At 33.8% G+C, this 22,456-nt stretch overlaps 2 protein-coding genes across 8 annotated transcripts in view; one reads left to right on the plus strand and one right to left on the minus strand.

Annotated features, from left to right (window-relative positions):
- Window positions 1-11,118, minus strand: part of LOC148614939 (uncharacterized) — a 30,826-nt gene extending 19,708 nt beyond the window's left edge. The window contains exons 1-3 of one of the 3 annotated variants that reach the window (XM_088589486.1): window positions 11,078-11,118; window positions 10,416-10,506; window positions 5,164-5,650 (exon numbers count right to left, since the gene is read on the minus strand). The gene's annotated coding sequence lies outside the window, so the exon portion shown is untranslated. Of the gene's footprint in view, window positions 1-212; window positions 263-1,247; window positions 1,385-5,163; window positions 5,651-10,415; window positions 10,507-11,077 lie in introns of those variants that run through there. The other 2 variants (XM_088589489.1, XM_088589487.1) reach the window with 2 other exon arrangements.
- Window positions 11,119-12,183: 1,065 nt separating this feature from the next.
- On the plus strand, window positions 12,184-19,624 carry LOC148614940 (uncharacterized). 5 transcript variants are annotated; one of them, XM_088589482.1, is made up of 8 exons: window positions 12,184-12,493; window positions 12,724-12,925; window positions 13,547-13,658; window positions 15,901-16,242; window positions 16,523-16,903; window positions 17,078-17,968; window positions 18,146-18,233; window positions 19,274-19,624. In XM_088589482.1, exons 3-8 carry the CDS (start codon window positions 13,616-13,618, stop codon window positions 19,575-19,577), a joined length of 2,049 nt encoding a protein of 682 aa, XP_088445608.1. In that variant the 5' UTR covers window positions 12,184-12,493; window positions 12,724-12,925; window positions 13,547-13,615; the 3' UTR covers window positions 19,578-19,624. The 5 variants fall into 5 exon arrangements, with proteins under 5 accessions (XP_088445608.1, XP_088445609.1, XP_088445610.1 ...); XM_088589483.1 differs by having other exon boundaries at window positions 12,855-12,925; XM_088589484.1 differs by lacking the exon at window positions 13,547-13,658.
- The last annotated feature ends 2,832 nt before the right edge of the window (window positions 19,625-22,456 follow it).

Here is a 22,456-nt window from a genome sequence, read left to right on the forward strand (position 1 = left end):
ATAAAGTCGTAGAAAATATTTTTATTCAAATTTTAACAGTATGTTATTTATGTGACGCCGAGTATAAGTAATTTTTTTTTCAACGTGATTATATCAGAATAATGATATATACATTTTTTTTCAAATTGTCATTTTTTTATGATTATCAACTTAAAGTGGGAAATTCCTAGTAAATTGACTTGTCACAATCTAAAATCATAGAATAAGCTTACCAACTGATCATTAAAGTCTGCAAAAATGATGTGACGTTTCTAAACTACAACTAAAAATCGAAAGTCGAGAAAAAATAAAGTAAAAAAATCTGTACGCTTCCGTAATTACATGTTTTTCCTGAAACATGGCTAACGATAAAATGAAGAATCCAAACGGAAGTGAATCATTAAAAAAAAACGAAATATTTGAAAGGACTTATATACAGGTAATTAATACATGGCAATGTACCAACTATAGTTTAGCATTATATACAGACATCTCTAATGTTTCTAAAGACTGGACATAGTCTTAACTACAAGTAATAACTGGGTCAGTAACACAATTCATTAACAGTAACCCTGGCTGCGGAATACAGTTTTGTCTACTGAATACAAAAGTACCTCTCATATTAGTATTGCAAATTTTAATATGCTGTACGCCTGTTTCAAGGAGTAACCTCTCACCAGCAATAAAATCAAACACAAAAGAAGATCTAAATCCAAAAAAAAATTATTGTACACAAGAATGAGTACATAATGAGGGCATATACACTAACCTGCTTGCCTCGTTAAACATGTTCATTCTGTTGTAATGTAGAATAAAAAAAATATATAGCATTATCATTATCGTCTTTATTATCTTTTCCTGAAGTGAAGATAACCCACTCCCTCCAAATCACTTCATTATATACTAAGTCAAGTCATGGCAAAATAATCGTTGTTTAATCCTAATTAAATCTTAACAAACTTTCAATTTGACCTTCAGCACAGACGTAATAACAGAGCCCGTAGTTTAACTTTGTTAAAAAAGGAATGAACTAAGTCCTGCTTACGATATTCAGATTCATTTTTTTTTATTTTCATTACCCGACACGAAAATAGAATCTTAATTAATCGAAATTCAGGGCGTGACGCGATTTTTTTGGGGGTGTTCATTCTACTTAAAATATGAAATCTCTGTGTAATTTTATATGATATTACATAAGTAAAGAATTGTGTGATTGGTTTTTTCCCTGGCACAATTTCTATGAGAATTTTATCTGTTTCTCTAATTACCTGTAAGCCTTTGATCGTGTTGTGTATTTCATTGTATACTTGTTGAAGTGAACAGATGAATTCCGTAATGCTTTGGTTGATTATCTTTCAAGTTTGCAAGCTGCATTTAATAGAGTAATTTCATGCATGTGTAAAATATAGCAGTAAACCATCTAGTATAGTTACACAATGTATTTAATGACAAAATAAACGAATAGAGTTCATAATTCTTTGGAATTAATTTGATTTAAGTGTTTTTAATGTTTAAATAGTGTATCCTGTTATGCATATACAACCTCTCTATAATATTAGTTTTTAAAAATATTGTTGATTCGATTATTACGTTTTCTTAAACTTTTGAATCTGTCTTTTTAAAAAAGTAGTCAAAAGAAAAACATACGCAAGGGGACACATTTATATACATATATCCGAGTTCAGTCAGCTTATATCGAGAAGGAAGTTCAATGTTCCCATGCCAAAAGATAAAACATACACCACGCTGTCTACTTGTTGGTACGGATGACCAAATTTTATGCCGAGTTCCAGGTGACTACAAATGATGCATATCTACATGAAGTGGTCATTTAATGTAGCAAAACAAAACTGAACTTATTGACATAGCCTATGTCTAACATTGAAAAGACAGAACTACCATTGGACTCAATTTTCATAGACTCCATGATGCCAGGAAAGATACTACCTGTACACGTATATTTTTATCCCTTAAACACTGATACATCATACTTTGTATCGCACATGGTAGAATCCTTTGGCGCTTGATCGGAATTCCTACATCGATACTTTTTGGTATTGAGTATTTCTAGTATACAATTAAATTCCTCTGTTTGATTCTAACGATGCTAGTGAGAGGCTACTCAGTCCTCGATGTCAAAATTCTTAATAAAACTATGCTGTAACTTTCCAACATCTCATACCGCCAGTGACTGACATACACAAGTAATAGGCATTCAGACTAGTGGATTTTTAGTATAATAAAGCTGCATTCTAATGGCGGGAGCCGAAGTCACGGTGACTCAAGAACAACTTCATAGGGAATACTTGAGGTATTACGTAATGATAACTATATAGTGGGAGGACACATGACAACCTTCCGTGTTGACAGGTATTGTTTATTACTTTCACTTGAGGCTCCGTAATAACTTTTAAGACTCTAGATAAAGTTTATATACCCTACATTTCCTGTAAATCAAGCTGTTATTATATAATTTTTGAAGAAATGGAATAGTTAAAGTCTCTCACTAGTTCTTGTTACAAAAGTGCTTAGATTTCATACAGAATGTTGTTGCAACACGAACAGTCGATGACCAGGTAATGTCTATAAACGAGCTAATGCCTACAATTAGATTTAATGTAGCAAACTGACACTCAAGTCTCTGCTAATTATTTTGCAGTTTGATATTTTGAAAAGTTTGAATTTCGAATATCGAACATCGAATATCCAACGTACTTGATCTCGGTAATTATTTTTAATTATTGCAATATTTTCTCTACGAACATTGCCATCATTGACACGTACATTGATGTGGTTGAACATGTTTAATGACAGATTCAACAGAGAAAATGTAAAATGCCATCTAACTGTACACGTCAGTAGAGCGTTATAAAATAAACCAAACTTTATTTTTATGATGTCACCGATAAACAACAAAAAAAAGGCGTTATTTAGACATTTCTTATGTTTACTATACAACACATTGCTTTAGCACGAGTATCATAGGGAACATTTCAGTGATTTATCGAATGCTCCCTGTACATGTATGCTAAATTTCGATTATTCGAGTAATTTCACTTTCGGACTTTCTCCCGCCAAAACGTCACAGTACGGATATTAAAATTAAAAATCAATGTTGAAAATAGCAATAAATGATGAAGAAAATCTGTATAATAAAGATAATCAATTGGTTATCATCAATAACTATCATATGTTCACGAGTGCCGAAAAACGCTTAAAGTGGCAAGTTCTTCAACACTCGCAATAATATTCTGATAATCCACTCTTTCAAATTAAGTCATCCTATCAATACTGCACTAATAGTACCATCCTTAGAGTACCATTCACCTAGATAACCACGAAACCCTGAACTTTTCCATATAAAATGAACTATGAATATAACTCGGTGTAAAGTCTGTATAGAACTCCGTGTAAAGTCTGGGTATAACTCCGGGTAAAGTCTGGGTATAACTCCGAGTAAGGAAGTTGAAAGCTGAACATATGATTTTGGCGCATTATCATGAACAACTTGTGTAAGATTGCACTAATTGTTTATGATACTGATCTTTACCATCTGTTTTATACAAAACTTTCATCTCATATCTTGTCAAAATAGCTATCTCATGTTTTCTTGTTTTTAAAGATTGTGGGAAATTTCAGCAGATTGATTACAGGATGAGCAATAACAAAATATTAGTGTATGCAAGCCTGATGCAAACAGGAGAAGTTATAGAACACAAATTTCAAAATAATGTAGCCAGTTCTTCCTTAACAATTTCAGTAAAATCCTAATGCCATATTGGAATTTCTTTCAAAACTCAAAAAAAAAAGAAAAAAAAAGAAGACAGTCCATGTAAAATTATCTCCAGAAAATTTAAATTGGAATTTTTACAACGATTCTCAGTATATAGTCAGGAATATATGAGTTACTATATTTACGTGTGTAGCATAGGGACTTGGTAACTCTCCAACTTCAGTCAGTGGATGGTGGACGAAAGTTGTTTATCATCGTTATAAATAACATTAATTACACGATGATTGCGAAATGTTATACTATAATACACACATATTTTCTCAGTCTTAAGTAGCTGCTGTCATTTCCAATATATTTTCTGTAGGACATTTGAGGTTGCAGTGATATCGGTAATGTACAAATCGTCACTAACATAAATTAGCCAACACACTGGTGTTAATATCTTCATTTAGGGCTTTAGAAGTAGCAAGCAATGATGATTACAGGTATCCAAGCAGTGGTTTACGTTAGTTTATATATACCGCACGATTTTTATGTTCCACAGCAGAGGGAGGTTATAACCTATATCATGTATCACTAATGCAAACCTTATTGTGTACATGATCGGCTTCTGGCTGATATGTACCCTAACAAGTTCTGACAGTGTTGCATGGACAAAAATATGTTTGTTCAAGAAATTTTACTTTAAAAAAAATCATCAACCCAACTGCTTCATTGGCTTCTTCAGTACGTCTATGCGTGACAGAAAGCGAGCAGGTACATATAGTCTAGCTGACCGAGTGATCTAGGGCGATGGACTTTGTGCAGGCGGTGTTGCCACAGATGTCACAGAGGTACGAGTTCGAGAGTCCAGCGGAGGGAACGACCAAAAATTTGCATCGCAAATTTGACAGTTCTAAAATCGTTGGGAATTTTTCAGAACCTTATCTATCTATCTATCTATCTATATATATATATGTATGTATCAATTTGATCCGATGGAGCAGTGTAGCAAATAGAGTCGTCACATTCTGAGACGTTATATAATATTGATTTGTTGTGACACGTTTATATATCTTCCCTGTATCAATTTGATCCGATGGAGCAGTGAAGCATATAGAGTCGTCACATTCTGAGACGTTGTATATATATATATATATATATATATATATATATATATATATATATATATATATATATATATATATATATATATATATAGAAAGGTCTGAAAAATTCCCAACGATGTTAGAACTGTCAAATTTGCGATGCAAATTTTTGGTCGTTCCCTCCGCGGGACTCGAACTCGTACCGCTGTGACATCTATGGCAACACCTCCTGCACAAAGTCCAGCGCCCTAGACCACTATTATATATATATTCTGTTTTATATAGACCTGTCAAAAAATCAAAAGCACATTCCACACAACTAGCTGTCGAACAAATTTAAAGTTTTAAAATGTTTGCACTTACCAGAACTGACTGTTTTAATTCCCAAAGCACGTTTTGCCCAAGTACAAAATCAGACGACTTTTCTGCCGTAATTAGATAATTCTCTCAGTGTTATGTAATAGAATGTTCCTTGCTCTACGGTTTTATCACACAGTAAGCGGTAACGTAAACAAATCCCATGCCTTATCTCCCTTACTCTCATCAACAGCTACCAATAATTAATAGAATTTCCATTAATTCATAATGCATCAAAAAGAAAATATTGACGGCTCCTCAACGTTCTATCGTAAATACTTAAATGACCTTCAAAAATAAGTGTTCTATTTATAAATAATCTTATCAGAGAAAACACTTCCTGTATTTTTTAATGATAGTTCCTCCAAGAGGTTGAAGAAGGCTACTTCTAATCAGCCTCACCGCTTGATTTGTAGGCAGCCACGTGTTAACAGGTAACCTCTCAGCAGGTAACTAAGGTTATGGTGATTTATATAGCGCCCTCATTACAGATCTACAAAGGACAAGCTCTTATTAAAAATCTAATCGGAAGATATTTTAAAAGATTGGGTTTCTGGTCTAATCAATTTTCAGGCAGATGTACCAACTGCACCTATTAAGAAAGGCTCTTACCCTTACAGATAGTCATTGGCCATCATTGACCTCGTGTAATAAACTAACCTGTTTTCGTTTCTTTACATTGCCAAATGTCAAAGCGGTTGTAATGAAAAAGGGTAACCACAAAATAACCGAACACTAATCCGAATAAAATGTAATTTTTTCTTCATAAAATATACTTTTATGCTGTAACTATGTGCTATGATGACAATATCTCCCGGAGCAAATGTTCGACCACTATAAAAAAATTGGGTTTCTATAATTTGCATGGTCAATTAATACAACAACATACTTTCACATTTAATTCATAATATAACTTTCGAGAAAAAAAACATAGAAATTTGTTTAAAGACTACAACACTATATAAATAGTCACAAAATACCGAACATATGTATATCATAAAGAATTTTCAATACAATTCCTTTCATACTAGATAGATACATGATACATCAACGTTTTTGTTATGAACGACGCTAGAAATACGCTTCATAAAACTGCATCCACATCTATGTCAATACAATGCACGTCTAATTAAAGGATTGTATAATGTATTTTTTTTTATATTTCTCTTGTACATTATATAAAAGTAGGTTCGATGACAGTCGTATTTGGTTGAGGCAATGCCAATGTCCAATACGACTTCTCTGAGAATCTGACCTCTAGGATCAATATAATAATACAATTTATGGCACCTTCATCAAACAGTAATATGAAATAACAAATAAAAACCCACTTATCAAATTATAAATTGTACACAAGATTTAGGATTTAATGAATGAGCTGCTGACTTCGGTTCGTTTGCAAAATGTATACATGGTGTCATCAAATATGTGCGTGATCACAGACACATAAAATGGAGCGATTTTTTAATTTTTGAGACGTGCGTTCCTAGAGAACAGAGAATAATGAAAATTACATGAGCATTTCCGATTCGATTTTGTTGATATTTGTTTTGGTGTTCTAGTGGCATTCAATGAACAATATCAAACGTAATCAACATAATTTCTCACTTTCATTAAAGTCACCATTCTGTTCAAAGTATACAAGTAATATTTTTTCACACGAACAGTACACAACAGATTTTATGACAGTGGATACTAAGATCACCGGTTAGATCAGTTTTTTTTTGTTACAACGTGCTAGATGATAAAATCCACATATTTGATCTAAACACAATCTTATCATCACTTCAACTATAATTTTGTGCGATGACCATACATATACTCCACTGGTACTACATATTATAGATGCATCATAAAACAATTCCGGTAAGGCAAAATAAAATGTCTGTTTCCTGCTACCCTATCTAGCCTATTTTGTGTCCCTTTCCTAAACATTTTATGGCCAGTTCGGCTCAAGCACTGTTAAACTCTAGAAAATAATTTCCCCACCTACATAACCTGTTTTCTTGCTGGTATCAGGAAACATGACTATTTTTTTTTGCCTAAATAGTAATGTCAATGTTATACAAAATACAGACTACATGCAGTTCAGTCAGTTAATTTCATAAGTAACAAGCTTTTTGATTAGATATTTTTTGTCCATGGAAAATTTGCAATGTGACGGTGACGTCATCAACCTTTTTTTAATTATATACTCGTTGAATTAAATTATTTCGTCTATGTGACAACTTCAATGCTCCATGATGCACACTTGAAAAAAAAACCTGCGGATTATCTAGAGTGCACCACGTGATTGAGGTCAATTCTTTATCCACCGAAAAAAATTTCCCGACTTGCGGACCAACATTAGGAGGAATAGGAGGTAACGTATTGTATTAGAACATTACTGAAGACAAAGTTGATTATTCGAGACATAATTCATCGGCTCTGAATTGCCTTGTTCAATCCCTTCCCCAATGTGAATATAAAATTAAAACATTTCTCGTAAAAAAGTTAAAAATGGTATCGACACACCAAAGCTAAGTAGGATACGCTAACTTGTAAATAGGAGCATTATGTGAATTTAAAACTTCATAGTTTGGTATCTATAAATGGTCTTTCTCAATGTTAAAAAGTGTAATACTATTAGATTATTCAAGGGTTATCACAAAAGAATGGAAGACGTCTGGGAAATGTCTTTAAAGGAAGCTGTGTTCTTGTTTATTGTATAGCACCATGCGAATACTACTGAAACAACTATTATATAATAAAATTTCATTAGTGCAAATATAGCTTAAAATTCAAGATGTCATGGATAACAAATCATTTATAGGAAAAATGTCCTGAGTAGTATGTCATATCAATAACGAGCAAGTGAGCTATACAGCAACTTAGGTGTGCATGCTTGAGTTGCCCCGTTAAATCAGGAAGTTATGAATCTCAATTTATATTTGCATTAGTGCAACATTATTAGGTTATAATTCTGTTAAGTGGACAATATATAGTAAATAATGCACGGCTAAATCCATATCGAGGGCATTCTGTCCCGAGGGATGACATTTATCTCGTGCCTGTGTTACATGCGTGTTTTGTTACCAATAAATCACAAATTTAATTTCATATTTAGTATTAAAACGGAAAATAATTAGCATAATTTAATTTATAAATCTACTCACGATGACCTCGATGACTACCTGTTCACAAAATTATTCCGAGTGAACGAAACAATCTTGGGTTGATGACTTAAACAAAATGCCGAAACTTAAATAGTAACTTCATTTAAAACGTGTACATTAAGCAACAACCCTGTGTCGACCATATTTAAAAAAAACTGCACTATTTTATACTTAGAACACAAGGGTAACTGTGGCGGATAGCTGCATGAAACAGCAAGCCCCATAGCCAAAGTACAATACTAAGTCAGGCAGTCTGTTACCTGACATTATTCTTTGGTCATGTCGCGAAGATTGAAAACAGTCAATCGTTGTTAACCCGTATACAACTATCAATAGAAACACATCTGTCACAGAAAAGGTCATGTCACCTTTTGGTAGTTTTAGTCCTAGGTGATTTGGGAATTTCCTCGTTTTCGTAAACATCGTCTTGTTTTACATTTAAAGTTTGTTGAGGCGTTGCTTTTGGCCGTCTAACCCTACCCTCTGGTGGTTTGATGTTTTGGTCCTTCATATTAACATAATCCTTTGCTGAATGTTCAGGTTCAGAATCACTATCCCTACTTGAACTCTTGGATTCCTTTGATTTTGTTTCTTTGGTGTCTGATTTGGCAGCACCTTTAGCTGTTTTTGGCTTTGGTGGACCTTTGCTGACTTTTCCATTTTTGGCAGCCACGTGAGCGTTTGTATCTTCTCGAGATGGTAAAGAAGGGGTGGATTTCTCATTATCAACAACATAGTATTCAGTCTCGCCATGCGCACGATCCGCTGTATGGTACGTTAATGTACCCCCTTGTTTTGGTTCTAAATATATTGGTTGATTTGAATTGTTAACATTTTCATACTTAGGATCTGAAAATTTTTCATTCACATAGTGTTTATCTGAAAATTGTAAATCGTTTTCAATTTCTGGTTTCTTGCCCTTGCCCTTTTTTCGATTAGGAGGTCTTATCTCAGCCCCTTCTAACTCACTCGGGGAGGGGCATTTGTTTAGATTAAGCTTATCTACTGTATGCTTGTACACTGCTGTTTTCTCTTTTTGTTTTTTCCTGTATCTTGATCTGGAAGAGATAACCGGAATTAGGATAGTTTAGTTACCGTTTAGATATATATGTGTGTGTCCATCTGCCAGTCCGTACCACCCAGTTAATTTGATAAGTTTTGGAATTGTTTATATTGATTTTTTTCATATTATTTTCGGATGGTAGAATTTTTTGTGACAGTCGTTTGAGATATTGACTTGAAAGGTTTGCATTTACATAAAAAAAGTTTTTTTTTTAAATTTCAGTTTCCAGTTCGAGACTGTTGTATTAAACCGAAATATGATCCTTCCATTCTTATAGTTACAACAAGTAGCTAGGGTCATGTGTTGCTACGTTTGAGACACTGAAAATCAGGTTATATTTATCACCTATACTACTCCAGCAGTGCCAGAGGTTGTCTGGCAAGCTATTTTCTGATTGTTGCCATCCTAACTCTAGCATCTGACACGTTGAAAACCACCGCAAATGTGAATAAACTTAACAAGTGTTTAAAAATCTGTTATTTTCATAAATGAAGTTTAATCCACCGGAAATCAAGCGATAAAAATCATCAAATTTTTGTTAAATACCTAGAAAACATTTGTAATGAAGACAGTTATCTCCATATCTCAAAGTTTTTGAGATACACATTAATAGTGGCATTTTTTTAATAATGGAGCGAAACCCAAACGCAATTTTCGTGCAGGATACTATATGGAACATATAGTATATTCGTGCTTACTTTCATATAAATCTGTCAAGTAGTTTCAGAGAAGACGATGTTTGAAGATAAGTTTACAGACAACGACGGACGAGAAGTGATGGCAATAGCCCACATGGTCCTTTGGCAATGTGAGCTAAAAAGTGGGAAACAGAGCGTATTGAATAAGTATCAAAACATTGTACATTTGATGAAATTAACGCATTCATGTGATCATAACACGCGCTCTTTTAAATACGGGCTAGTTAATATGTCTTGTAAAGTTGTTCCGCATATGCAAACATTAGTTTGTACCACCAATGTCCGCGAGTCAAACCACAAACACGTGTCCAACCTGCAACAGGACTCTAGCAATATACTCACATGACAAAAAAAGCTACAAACACTATGATGACTATCCCAGCTATTATCCCTATAATCATTGCAGCCATTGCACCTCCTGGCATACCATCTCCTAAAATAGTACAAAAAGTATCATAATTATAGATCCTCACCGTTTCTCCCATTTTGATTTATTTACTTTAAGGAACAAGCATGACATTATACTTTACCATTACATGCATTTTGTTCGACGTCGATCTGCATGCCCATGCATTTGATAAATGTTCAGCCTGTGTCTTTGTACATCATTTCATCAATTTTAGCTTTAAAATTTTGTTTAACATACTAGTAGTCATGTATACATGGAAATCCCATTTAAATATTTTCAGTAGTTTTTGTTTCGTTTCATTGACTGTGTCTGTCCCGACATTTTCTTCTTCGAATTTGAAATAGAACTATTGCTCTTCTTATTCATGTATTCTGGTCCTGCTTTTTCAATTGCCAACTTCATTGATGTATCATCCATTATGGTGCATACCGGTTATTTTTATGATTAATTTTGTTGATGGTAGATTATTTTTCTTGTCTGTTAAAATGAACTGTTTTACAACTTCAATGTATAAATGTGTATTATAAATAAAATTTGTATTTAGCTTCATCTTTCTCTTTTTCCTAAATGTGTATTATTAAAAAATTCGGGATACCTTCATCTTTCTCTTTTTCAGTTTCATTTATAGTGTATGTAGTCGGAATAAAGTCGTTGGTAGTGAGGTCATCAGTTACTGGTGTAAGGGATGCTGTAGTTAAGTTGGTCATTGTTAATCCAGATGTGGTCAGGCTTATACCCTTGCCATTGCGATTCCGGCTACAGATAGGCAAATGATTAGTAAATAAATACATTTCAATATTTCTAAATGATATTCACAGATTTGATTTCAAATGCTCTAATATGAGATATAAGTAGGTTGTATGTATGTCCTTAAATCGGTACATTATTTGACAAGTAATAGAAACATGTAGTTTCACTTATTTTTTTCAAAAGAATAAAATTGATGTACTAAAACATTATTTCTCACTGACAAATTGCGATTTTTTATTCTTTTTTCTTCAAGAGACTTCGAATCCCATTATAAGCCACTGGAATAGGTACCATTATATGTGAATAGGTGGGGAAAACAAACATAATTATACAAGTCCAGGGGCCGGATCCTGACACCTTGAAAAGGAGGGGTGCCAGTCGTGATTCCTGTTATTTTCGTTACTGTGTACAATCAGTGTGTCTATCGGTGATATTAGCTGTCATGAAGATGTATACGGTGAATGAACTAGTGAAAGACATGTTTTGATGTTGACCGCCTTTTATACGATAAGCCCGATTCAACACGAAACTATACCTGACTACTTTCAAGTTCCTCAATCCTGTCCATTAAACAACATTAAATAACTAGGGGAAACACTTTTTACTCGACAGCAGTAAAGCTGTAGGTAGACAAAGGAATCACTTACCTTAATGCAAACCCTGATACTGTAACTGAATTATGTAGCAAAACATTCTTTTTTCAATAGGAAGTACTTTACTTAATCGGGAAGTACGTTGCAGGGTTATCGGTCCTGTGAAGACGAAATTCCATTTAAACTAAATTTAGACTTCGTATTATGGACTGTTTACTTAGTATAAGTTATACGGCTCACAATTAAACAATCCAACAGACTGAAAGATAATATGTATTTTCTGAAAGTATATTATTATACGTATGTCGTATAAGTTTTTCCTAAGTAGGGTGAATCATATCCTTTAGGACTTTTCACTTTAAGTGTTACTATCAAGTAGACTGCAAGCACGGACATTGTTAAGTCGTCTACATTTGGATTATAGTTGAGACGTATTTCGAATTTTTACTTTATGCACCAGTTACTGTAACATATACATCATCAATGTAGAACAATTGACAAATCACACCTTTTAATATTGGCGGTGTCCTCGTATATCTGTTTTTTTTTCTATTTTACGATTCAGATATAGATAGTTAAAACACAAATCGTACGGTTTGAAAACTTTGTCTACTGTATGTTCAAAGCAATGTTAACTTAATTTTGAACTGTAACAGCCTGTTTATAAGGTCAGTTGATTTTATATCGTCTCGGTTCTTTTCTCGCCTCCTTACGAAGGACGCAATGTAGAAAATTCAGGCCTACCTTTTTACCATTTATCAACATTTATGTGTATTCCATTTGTTTTTAGTGCCCTTTTTACAATTTAAATATGATTAGTTTTAGTCCATTATTCATATTTTAGCTGTATTTGCGTTAGCTCCTCACAGAGGTTAATTATATTTAACTCTTATTTAAGGTCAAACAGCAGTGATGGATCGAGAGGGGTGCAGGGGATTGACACCCCCTTTTTATTGGAAAATTTGTCATTTTCATTTGTAAAATTGACAGAGAATGGCAAATAGTATCCTAGCACTACCTTTTTTTCAGAAGAACCTGACTGACACCCCTTCCTTTCAATTTAAATTTCTGGATCCGTGTCTGAGTAGTAAAACAACAAGGTAACCTTTCAAAGTTTTTTAAGATGTTTTTGTGTTTCATAACTATAGGTACATCAGTACAACCAATTTAGAAAAGTAAACAAGGCCAAATATTAGGCTAATGAAATCTTAAATTAACTGAAGAAACTTGAAATTCATATCTATTCAGAACTTAACCTTTAACTCCCGCGAATCCCCGTAGTACTTATAAAGATCCCGACGTACTTGTCTTCAAACTCAAAATTCATTTCAAATTAGCAACTTATGTACCTGTTTTTGAAGGTGGCTTTTTCTACAAATTTAATTTGATTTAATTTAATTTAGTTATAACGTATACTTCTGCACTAAGAGTTCGGATGGGAAAACCATAAAAATGTCACTTTCTTTAAATTATCTAGATACATTTTTTTTATTATATTACAATACAGAAACCTGCATATACTGTAATTGTTAAATTTTTATGGCGATTGACATATTTGACGCAATAGATGTTCTGCTTCCGGCAATATTATCACATTATTAAAAATATGTAAGCATTAATTAGACAGCATGTATGAAATATACATTTATTTCGTCAATATTTTCAATAGCCCATTGTTTGATTGGATTTTGTTGAAGTATTGAAACTTTGTGGTTTTTCAGACCAGACAATGTAAAAATGGATAAGTTAATCAGTTTATTTTTGAGAATGGCTTAAATCGGATCTACATTATGCTGAACATTATAGTGCTTATTATTTGTTTTGTTTATTGTGGTAGGTAACTTTAATTAATTAATTGTTAAACATTAACAGAACGATATGCAGCTGTAAGAAAACAATTCAAAATAATTTAAAAAATGTATAACACTCGGTTAAATTAAACAAAATACTGGTATTTTCAACTTAAAAAAAAAACAAAAAACACACGTTTTAAACTCGAGTTGATTATTTTAGGTAAACATTATAAATTTAATTTAGTATTTCCTGTATTTAATACAAAGATCTGTTTAACACATGACACTTATATTATGTGTTAAACAGATCTTTGTATTAAATCAAATTTGTGATTGCATGGCTCTTGTATGGCACCAAACACTTAGAACCTAAATACCTATTGTGGTACCAACTTTTTGTTTGTCTGTTAGAATTTCATTGAATAATTAAGTAAATGCCATCTTTTGTTTAGCACCTAAGTACCTTGTTACTGCTATCTGGTCGAACCACAAATTATGAATAATACCCGACAAGGCCGATATGAAGAACAAAAGAACATTTTATTATCCAGTTAAGGGCCATCAAGGAGCATGCAAATTTATGGACAATTATAATTTTTTTGATCTAAACATCAACAGTACCATACACATATACATGTTTAAACTAAGTTTAGTAAGTTTGCTTTGTTGTTTTATTTGGTATTTGCTGAGTTTGTTTGACACAAATTCTCTAGGCATAATCAAAATAAAATATATGACTGCTCAATGAACAATGAAGATTAAATCTTAAGTCAAGTCTTATATAGACAATTGAGTTTAAAGACCAAACCCAAAGCACAAAAGTGGAAACCAGTAAAGTAATTCTACTTAAAAAAACAACATATTCACAATGAAAATCTAATACAGAACAGGGAGATTTTTATACTTATTTATAAACATGACGTTATTATAATTTTACGCAAACCGCAATTTTCATGACACTGCAATGGTAAATGAAAAGTAGAGTTACGTCCCGTACGTCATCCGACTAAAATATTGTCACCGATGACAACCCTACAGTGATTTATTTTTAATAACTAAAACATTTACTTGAAATCACTCGAACGCAGAAATTGAATCAATGAAATAAATCTATTAGAAATACCAGATTCTACAATAATACTCAGTTGCGAATCTATAGGTGTGGCGAGGAAGGCATTGAAAATTAATCAAGGGAACAAAAATTCAAGCGAAAATTGCAAAAAAATACGCCTCATGGATAAAGACTAGACAGTAAAAACAAATACACACACAACAAATAACATGAAATGACCAAATAACACATATAAAACTCGAAAAAAAGTAAATGAGTAACCCAGACTCAACTGAATACTGGACGCACAGACCAGGTGCACCGGCAGAGTAAGCATCCTCTGCTCTTCTAGAAGCACCCGCCGAGTAGATAACAAAATATCACGTCCGGGGAAGACGACAGCAGGGAAAAAACTATGACACGGTGAACAAATCGGTTCTCATGACGCAGATGGATACAACATAACGATCAACGAGTTCATGATGACGACATGAAACTTCTGTAGTGATGACTTCAATCTTGCTGCAACATAACCATGTTCCAGAAGCCTAATTAAGTGTAGCCCGGTACAAAAAAAAAGACTGCATAGTTACAAGAAGCTCTGGCATAACGCGTACGTATGAATTGTGATATGAAAATTCCATACGCATGTGCTGAAAGAATGCTGCCACAGACGAAAAGATAGTTGACAATACGGAATGGGAAATCACCGTTTGAGCTTCTTCTTTCCATCGATCTCTATGTGTAGCTCGGAATATGAGGCTGACTTCACATTGTCCTTTATCTAAGTTTTTAGGTGTAGGTGCGATGTATAAAATGGTTGTATAAAGACAGTGCTTCATCTTTATAGTGAAAAATTAGATCAGATCAAAGGATCTGGCTAAACAACAAACAGACTGATTTATTTTTATTTACTGTTCCATCTTTTGGATCAGACCAGCCATGAAGTCAGCCAAAAAAGGGTATAGGAATTAAGGAATATGCCAGTGAGAAGCGGAGCATAATTTGTATCCAATGCAATGCTGATCGTCTGCCAAAAATAAGCAAATTACAACCTAGAACCCCTTCACACTGATCAATCTCTGCTTATAACATGCACATTTGTTCATGCGAACAAAAGCTTTCAATAATTATTATCTCAAATGTGAGAAAAAAACCCCAATACACTTCTTAATGAAGTGCTTTATAGAAGTGTATTTTTGTTTATATTAATCTATGAATATCTTTGCAGACGGTCTGACCCGCTATGCCTGTTTGACACAGAACGGAGATGGTGGAGGACTAGGTTCCTCAGAGGAATTCGAGGGAGGGAACAGTCTCATGAGAGGATCATTGTCTTGTTTAAATAAACCAAACACAAAAATCTTAGTAACAAGGATTATCCAGGGATATGGGAACTTTAGAAGCTGTTCAAACCCAGACCAATCATGTGATAAGGAAGTATACTCTGACATAACAATAGCATCACAATGTGACGGAAGACCCTCGTGCTTTGTTCAGATGTATTCAACATGGTTGGAAAAGTGCAATGTTAGGAGTGATTTTATTCATGTGGAATATGAATGTGTTTTAGGTAATGGCAAAGTTAAAGTAGCAGAGAAGGGATGTGTGTGTAATATTTAATGGGTAACGTAATCGTTATATTGACGTTACATGTATATTGATTCTTCTTATCGGTTGTAATTTAAGATTGAATGCAGTATTAGTATAAAAATATATCCAGCAACATTCTTTCTATATACAAATTATTGATATTACAATTCAGGTGATATATTCTTAAATAAAAAAGTTTGTCTTATAATGAAATCCCTATGGTTATCATAATTCTGGATGCTGTTTGCATTATATTTTAGAAACTTCCATGTTTGATATCTGTGGTGAAACAACAAGAACCGTATTGGACACTTCTGTTTATGTAGTATCACCAAATGTCTTCAAGGGTCCAACTCCACAGACATCCTGGAAAGTATGTGAATGCATAATTAACTCTAGATACACCGAGCAGATCATTGCAGATTATATCCACTCGGACATCTTCGCTCCTGGTAACCAGTGTTCCGGAAATCATGTTTTGACTGAAAGCAAATTATCCCCGAATCAGACGACAGTGGACAAAGCGGTGGAAGTGTGTGGCCAAAGAACTGTTAGTAATCAGATGTTCAGAGGGTCCGTTCGGTTTACATACGAAAACCGAAGGGGTTCAACTGATGACGGGTTCCTCATGAAATTCAGGGGTAAGTGTAATCTGACTTGACTTTTTTTTTAAATGTCTACTAGATAATATGTCTATATAAAAAAATTCTATATCAAACCTGAATCAAATCTACCCTATATTACATTTGAAATTGATCTCTGACAATCTTAGTTGGGATTATTCAAAGGCTACTTGCTCTCTTTCAATATTTTAGTTCCACCACTGGAGGTAGGAGCAGAAATAAGTATGCACTGCGGTCCTATAAAATCCGGAGGAACTTTTACCATCAATAACCAACAATCAATGTGGCCACTTCAGCCAAACCCCGTTTTTGGTAGAAATGGACCATTACTTGAACATCCACATCGGAGCCAAGGGCCAATGCAGTCAGCTGAAGAAGGAAACATGAATTCTCAGTTTGAGATGGACGACTTAACGGAGACAGAAAATATCGGACGTCAAGGAGGTCCGGGTTGGCCGAATCCATCTCAGTTCAATCATTTTGGAGGAAGAAATTGGAACCATCTGTCTCAAAATGTCTGGAGTGGACAAACTAGTCAGGGTGCCCAGTGGCAACCAAGTCACAACTGGCCTAGTATACCTCATACAAATTACCCTGGACAAGTTCCACGTGATCCAGTAAAAGTTTCTTCTTCAAATCCAACTCAACAAAGTCCCCGTGATCCTAGAATTCAAAACTCTCCCTCAGCCGAAGTACTCGGTATAACTGTCACCCCCTCAAAAACTTCGACGAACAATGTGAAACCGTCTCCTGAAATAAACAGCGGTTTGCCTAATAATCAGGTTGAGAGACAACCAGGCTTCATCCCTTGGACCAATCCAAAGCCTGTGAAAAATGATTTCATTCCTTGGCCGCCAGTACAATCTAAACAACCGGTAGGTTCAGATCTATTATCAGGCACCGATCAAAGCCAGCGAGTACAGCCTGCAAGACAAGTTGGCGAATTGTACGGAAATAAAGATTCAACAAATGGTATTCAGGTCGAAAGAAAACTACCAAATACAGTTGAGTTTATTGGTAAAGGATCAAAATTAGCCATGACGGATCAAGGGAGTGCTCAGAGAAAAGACCCTCTTCAAGAAGGTACTACCAGTACAATATTATATCCGTCAAGAAATATCTGCATCTTTGTTAACTGTAGAAATACTTTTTAAGAAAGCTAACTTCATCTTTATTTTTAAAGGCTACAATGTTAATGTAAAGTAATGTGCGAACTGATTTATAACTTACAAGTGTATTACATTTCACTGTATTTTTTAGGAAATATTCTTGCCTACATTATTGGAGGGGCTGGAGCTGGAATTATTGGGCTGTGCTCAATCACGATATTTTTCATGTACACCAGAAGGTAAGTGTCGATTGCGTCATATTATACTTTTTATTAGTCATTTAAGATTGACATACATTTAAGAGGCACTTTTGGCGATATCATAATTGGACATAAATTTCAAATTAAATTACTAGAATATTCGGGAAAACTTGAATATAAATATCTAAGTGAACTTTCAGTGTTCGTGCTTAAAATAAAATTGCGCTAAAACACACAAGTCAACCAATTTTCATACAGACGATCTAACATTTTCGATGGTGAAAATCCGGATACAAATTTAAATACAACTGGTTATCTTTCCTTCCATTTTCTAAACATTAAATGTGATTTCCGATTATATATATATATATATATATATATATATATATATATATATATATATATATATATATATATATATATATATATATATATATATATGTTATCCCTGACTCTTAGCTGTTTAGGTAACAAATAATTCCTTTGATTGTGTTAGAAATAGAGCTTCAAGAATAATTCCTGCAGCCCTTTTTTGCAGTCTACTTATTAAGTTGATTCCATCATCATTGCAGTTTCCCCAAATAGTACTGTTATAATAAAGAAATAAAAATATCACTGTCCGAGTGAGACTCGTCAGAGTAGTCTAGGACGTTAAAAAAACACACTTAGTTGTAAAATAAATTTAATATTTCTTATTTATATATAGACTCGTAAGAGTAGTCTAGGACGTAAAAAAACACCCTTAGTTGTAAAATAAATTTAACATTTCTTATCTACATATTTTTTTCGCATTTTTGCGAGTAAGAAAAGTCTTGAGCTTAAATTCTCAATTTCAGACTCGATGATCGTATATAAATGATAAAAAAGTAAAGGTCCCAAAAGTGATCCTTGGTTTGGACATTCTCGGAGTTTCAGTTAATATCCTCTATTGTTTTTAGTAGTCACCACAGTTACATACTTTATTAAAATGCGAGTCCGTTGTTTTAGTAACTATGATTACTTTTTATATAGTATTTAGTTTTCTGATAATAATGCATGCAGTAGTTTAATATCTAACAGAATACTTGAACTCTTTTCAGGAGAAGACAATCCAGACAGAAAAAGGTTAACAAATCAGTAAATGAACAATGTGAAGAACAGCATGATGGATCAGTTACATACGAAGACCCGACATACGTGCTGCCTTCTGACATTGTAGATATTCCGAGAAGTCAAGGTCATATAAACGAGGCATATGAAGATGAATACCAGAGTGTTGCAGCATGTAGTACTGGTTCAGCAAAAACAAAGCAACCGGAAGTAGTTGTAGTTGAAAACTTTCCCTCAGAGACAGATGTGACACAAGAAGACACAGACGATTGTGTTTATGACAATAACATGTAAACGTTTTTATTTGCATTTTTATAATTAAATAACACTACCAACTCAGATATGCATGCTTCGTTATGTTTCATTTTTCTGATTAAAAGTAAGTGTTACATTTTTTTGAGTAATCAAGGGAACCAAGATTACAGCGGTAACGAAAAGAATGCAATCCAGGGACAAAGACCAGAAATGGAAAACATACATACACAACAAAGAACACAAAGTAACTAAAATCATACACACAAAGCAACAAAAGCAAATTAGCAACTCGGACTCCACTAAAAACTGGGAGCATGGACCAGATGCACCGCAGGGCAAGCGTTCTCTGCTGTCTAGAAACAACCGCCGAGTTGCTCATAAAAAATCAAGTCAAGGAAAGACGAAATATGAAAGGAAAACTATGACACGTTGAACGAATCAGTTTTTGATTTTTGATGAAGCAGACGGATACACCGTAACGATCCACGAGTTCATAATGACGACCATAAAACGTCTGTAGACTTCAATCTTGTAGCAACATAACCCTGTTCCAGAAGCCTATTTGTTAGAATTCTAGCGGATATAAAAAGTCTGCGTAGTTTCGGCAAGCTCTGCCATAATGTATGAGTTGTGATATGAACACTCCATACGCAGGCGCTCAATGGATGTTGCCACAGGTGATAGGAAAGTTGACAATTCTGAATGAAAAGTCATCACGTTTGTCATAAAGTTTGGTCAATAGTTTTCCTAATAGGGTTTCCATGTCTGGTCTTTGTCCCTGGATTACATTCTTTTGATTACCGCTATAACCTTGGTTCCTTTGATTACTCTTTCAACAAATTACAACATACAGGTTAGAACTTGTGCAGAATACGTTTGTAATTTATGTATCAACATCATACATTCTGCATTTTTTTTAGATCAATGAACGAAACCTCTAAAAACAAGGCAACCGTAAAGGACCGATGACGGATATGTCGTGACTAAGTCATTTTCAGGAAATACTCATCCAGTTCCTTTTTAATAGTGGCCTTCTTTTATTTTGTTGCCCAAATAATATATTAAGAAAGACTGCAAGTTTGTCTTACCTGTGTTATTGTACATGTTACCCTGCAATACAAAATTAAAATAGCAAAACAGATAAAGAGAATGCAACAATGGTTGAATTAATACTTTAACATAGATAAAATTTAAATATTATGTAGTTTTGTACTCGACGAAAGGTGAGTGTAAATACCGTTTAAACTAGGAAGTGTTGTGAATTTTACCACTTGAGTCCATATTCTGATCTTTTGGTGAAATTCTTGTTTCATTGTTTTGACTGGTTTTATATAGTTTTTCTTGCCGTCCACCTAGCTTACATCTGAGTTTAAAAATGCGCTTGACACGCAATACCAAATTCAATTCTCTACATCTTTGCCAAACTAATATAGATCGACAAGGATCACACTCCTCCAACTTAGGCTTCGAAGATCCCTTTATTGTCATTTTCTTTTTATATTTTCCATATACGATATAATAGGTAAAGACTAAATTTCAAAGAAGATTACTGTCTACAGTAAGCTTAGTTCATATGATTTGGAAATATAAAAGAAACCACACTATCAATGTGCTGAGGCACTGAGTCAAGGAAGACCTCAAAGAAATCACAAATATTCATGTAACCAAATTGTAAGCTAAATTAACCGATCAAAACTTAGTCCTTTTAAAGAATAACCATTTGTTTTATCGCAGTGTATATTTATACAATCCGTTTATCAATATATATTTTGGGTCTTTTTTTGTATTATTGCTTTTGGTATTCCTGGCTGTACACGTACGTTGATGTCCTCAAATTTGCTAATACTTAAATCAGCATTTCTTACAAATTATGAATTCCACTGAGAATCACTGACTATCAATATTCGATGAATTTTCAAAGTAAGATTGGACCTACACCTTGAAATTTCGGTTTGGAGATGCATGAAGTGGAAATGAATCCTGCAGACTGTAGGAAGTTGAACAAAGGCCCAATCTCAAAGGAGAAATGAGCAAAAATCTTTTCCTTGCTTGTGCTCAATTTGATGTAGAATTTTTTTTTAATAAATTAAAACTAAAATTTGTCCTTGTCATTGTCATTGTTGTCTAGGTTAGGCTATGTATGGTATGTACAATAAATGATTACCTTTCTCTAGGAATTTTTCAGTTCAAACAAGGATAAAAACTCTTGTTGTAAAATTACTGTGTAGTTTAAAGATCATCAAACTAAAAACAACTTTGTAGCTCATAGATTTGAGCAATTTAAGATTCCAATTAAGTTGGAAAGTCAATGGTATAGAGATATGGTGAATACAGGGAATATGTCGTAATCACACATGCACTTTGAGTATAAATCCATCTTTTTTTCTCTCCAAAACAAAAAAAAGTTACTAGTGAACCCATACCTCATGAGTACCACTTTTTTATGATGAATCACTATTTGCTGAGTGTTTTATACCTGTCTGCCAAAAATTCTGTGAGACAAAATTCAGTTTTGTGCCACAAAAGTCGATTTTGTATGCAAATTAGTTTACAGAATCCTTTGGATATGCAAATGAATTCAAAATGTGCAGCATCATGTACACGTGTATTACAAACTTAAAGCATTCACTGCAGTACAGTGGATAGGGTACGAATGTGCACGGTTATAATAAAGCACATCAGTGAAAGAAATATCAGATATCGTAATCGTATACTGCATTGTGTCACTTAATCTTGAATCTAAAAATAGATTATTTGAGCGTTTGTAAACAAAAGGGAAACGAAAGTTGGACAAGTACTATGTTGGTTTTTCATCTCGCCCGTCCTGTTCCATTAAACCGATTTTTTTTTGTGCCATACATAAATAGAATCGGAATGAAATAAGGAATCTATCTGCATTTGGCAAAAAATCGTGAGGG

Source organism: Perna viridis, chromosome 6 (assembly GCF_037379345.1).
Source record: "Perna viridis isolate PV_CMFRI_1.1 ecotype Kerala chromosome 6, ASM3737934v1, whole genome shotgun sequence".
NCBI classification, from domain to species: Eukaryota; Metazoa; Mollusca; class Bivalvia; order Mytilida; family Mytilidae; genus Perna; species Perna viridis.